The sequence below is a fragment of the Chionomys nivalis genome, chromosome 20, assembly GCF_950005125.1.
Source record: "Chionomys nivalis chromosome 20, mChiNiv1.1, whole genome shotgun sequence".
NCBI lineage: Eukaryota > Metazoa > Chordata > Mammalia > Rodentia > Cricetidae > Chionomys > Chionomys nivalis.
The window spans coordinates 31,399,857-31,402,211 of NC_080105.1; the positions used below are offsets into that span (position 1 = coordinate 31,399,857).

Sequence of the window (2,355 nt, forward strand, 5' to 3'; positions counted from 1 at the left end):
GCTCGCCCCCCTCGGCTGCTAATTTTTTTTTCCCTTAAGTTCTTTAAAACTGACCTTGAATGCGTACTTGCTCCAAACGCAGAATCCCTAATCCTATGGAATAATTCAACTCGTGAGAATGCACTTGCAGTCCTGGATGACTGCTTTATAAAAGCAGCCTCCTCGGACCTGGGAGGCTGCAGTCTACCTGAGACACTCAAAAGAGGCACACGAGGTGGAACGTGGGCGAGTGCCTCGCGCCACCGCCTCTGCCGAGGGCGCACGGAGACCAGGATGTCAGACAGGCTCAAGGAACGCAAAGTGAGTCCTTGCGCTCTGGTGGAGGAAGAGTGTATCTCATCCACCGGCCACCTGGCTGGATCGATGACAAAGATGTGCCACACGGGACTTTAAGTGTGGAGGAATTCAAGTGGTTTGGAAAGGGGACAGGGAGAGAAAGGACAATTGAGGAGCTGCTCGCCCTAGACGGCTGGTGGCCACCTCCCTGGCACTTAGCTCGGAGGAGTGGCAGGGATGTGTACGTAGGGAGGCTGAAAAGCAAGCGCGCCAGCACCGGCTCCCGAGAGCAAAGCTCTCTTGGTCTAGTGTGGTGGGGCAGGTTTGGGGCGTCTCTTAGGGTTGGCGAATTGGCGAACCTCTCTGGCACACAGCCTTGGATGTCTCCTTGGGCAAAGTCATCTTAAAAGTAAAAACTTCTGTTTACAGAGAACCCCGGTTTCTCATAAAGTTATAGAAAAGCGGCGGAGGGACCGAATCAACCGCTGCTTGAACGAGCTGGGCAAGACAGTCCCCATGGCCCTGGCGAAACAGGTAACGTTTGCGGTGTTGGGAACTCTCCACTGCCACTCTCCTTGGGGCCCCAGGACTCTGAGGACGCAGCTGGCCTTAGGGAACTCGCCACTCTCCGGGGAACTTGACGCCAGCATCCTTCTGGCTGGCCCTCTGCAGAAAACAGTGTGGCCCAACAGCTACGTGGGTCAGTGGTGGGTGGGACACAGCGAACTTCCTTCCTCCTTTTGTAGAGTTCCGGGAAACTGGAGAAGGCGGAGATCCTGGAGATGACAGTCCAGTACCTCAGAGCTTTGCACTCTGCGGATTTCCCCCGGGGAAGGGAAAAAGGTGGGCAAAGAAAACCTGGGCAGGGAGCTTGCACCACGCGGGGACCTGGAGCCTGGAAGTGAAGGGGGGGTCCGGGAGCAATTGGCTAGAGCGAAGCAGTCAGAGCCTGTCCTGAGAATGCACCTGCTACCTACCAAGGGGGAACATCTAAAGATGCAGGTCTATTGCTCCCCGCAGGTGGGGTTTGTTGGGGCAGAAATGCAGTCGGGCTTCTAGGGAGACCGAGGAGAGGAGGGTGAGAACCTCAAATGGGAATCTAGCCCAAACTATACACGTGTGCCCCTTCTCTTTTTCTTTCTTCCTTCCTACCATCTTTCTTGCCAACCCGGCAGAGCTTTTAGCAGAGTTTGCCAACTACTTCCACTATGGTTACCATGAGTGCATGAAGAACTTGGTGCATTATCTCACCACCGTGGAGCGGATGGAGACCAAAGACACCAAGTATGCGCGCATCCTCGCCTTCTTGCAATCTAAGGCCCGTCTGGGCGCAGAGCCCGCCTTCCCAACTCTCCCAGAGCAGGATTTCTCCTATCAGCTGCATCCCGCAGGTCCGGAGTTTGCGGGCCACAGTCCAGGCGAGGCCCCCGTGTTCCCGCAGGGGGCTACGCCGGGGACACTGCCCTGGCCTCACGGCGCGGCCCGCAGCCCAGCGCTGTCTTATTTGTCCAGCGCGCCGGTACCTCTCCCCAGCGCCGCGCAGCAGCACAGCCCCTTTCTGGCTCAGGTGCAGGGCTTGGACAGGCATTACCTCAATCTGATCGGCCATGCCCATCCCAACGCCCTCAACCTGCACACGCCCCAGCACCCGCCAGTGCTCTGACACCCACCCACTGCCTAGATTACTTTGCGGTTTGGTGGCGGATTGAGACAAGCGCTGTATATGTTGTACATGTGTAAATAGTGTGTCAACAAAAACTGGATGGGAGAATGCCAAGAGCCAATTAGCCTTCTGAAGGGCCTCCCCTACTAATAAACACGTTGTGCGAAAGACCCCAAAATGGAGTTATTTTGTTACCTTCTGCTCATCCACAAACCATCCACCCCAAGTGTCTTATAAGGAAACACACAGCTGCTAGGGTGGTGACATTCAGTAGTTTACAGAGTCGGAGACAGAGGGAAGCTAAATGGAAGCTTAACCAGACATCAGAGTTGTCCTTTAGGGGTAGGAGACTCGGCTCTGGGATGCTCAAGCCCATACCCTCCTCTTTTGTACCTGACAAACACAGAAGCCTGGAA

At 55.5% G+C, this 2,355-nt stretch overlaps 1 protein-coding gene across 1 annotated transcript; it reads left to right on the forward strand.

Moving 5' to 3' along the window:
* Positions 1-273: 273 nt before the first annotated feature.
* Positions 274-1,939, forward strand: Helt (helt bHLH transcription factor). Its single transcript, XM_057753166.1, has 4 exons — positions 274-300; positions 706-810; positions 1,023-1,119; positions 1,452-1,939. The coding sequence occupies exons 1-4, from the start codon at positions 274-276 to the stop codon at positions 1,937-1,939; spliced, it is 717 nt and encodes a 238-aa protein (XP_057609149.1).
* The last annotated feature ends 416 nt before the right edge of the window (positions 1,940-2,355 follow it).

Excerpts from the sequence above, each read along its gene's own strand:
- Helt (XM_057753166.1), top strand. The coding sequence starts at position 274 with ATGTCAGACAGGCTCAAGGAACGCAAA. Across the intron at positions 301-705 it reads ACAGGCTCAAGGAACGCAAA|AGAACCCCGGTTTCTCATAA; the intron begins GTGAGTCCTTGC and ends TTCTGTTTACAG. Across the intron at positions 811-1,022 it reads CCATGGCCCTGGCGAAACAG|AGTTCCGGGAAACTGGAGAA; the intron begins GTAACGTTTGCG and ends CTCCTTTTGTAG.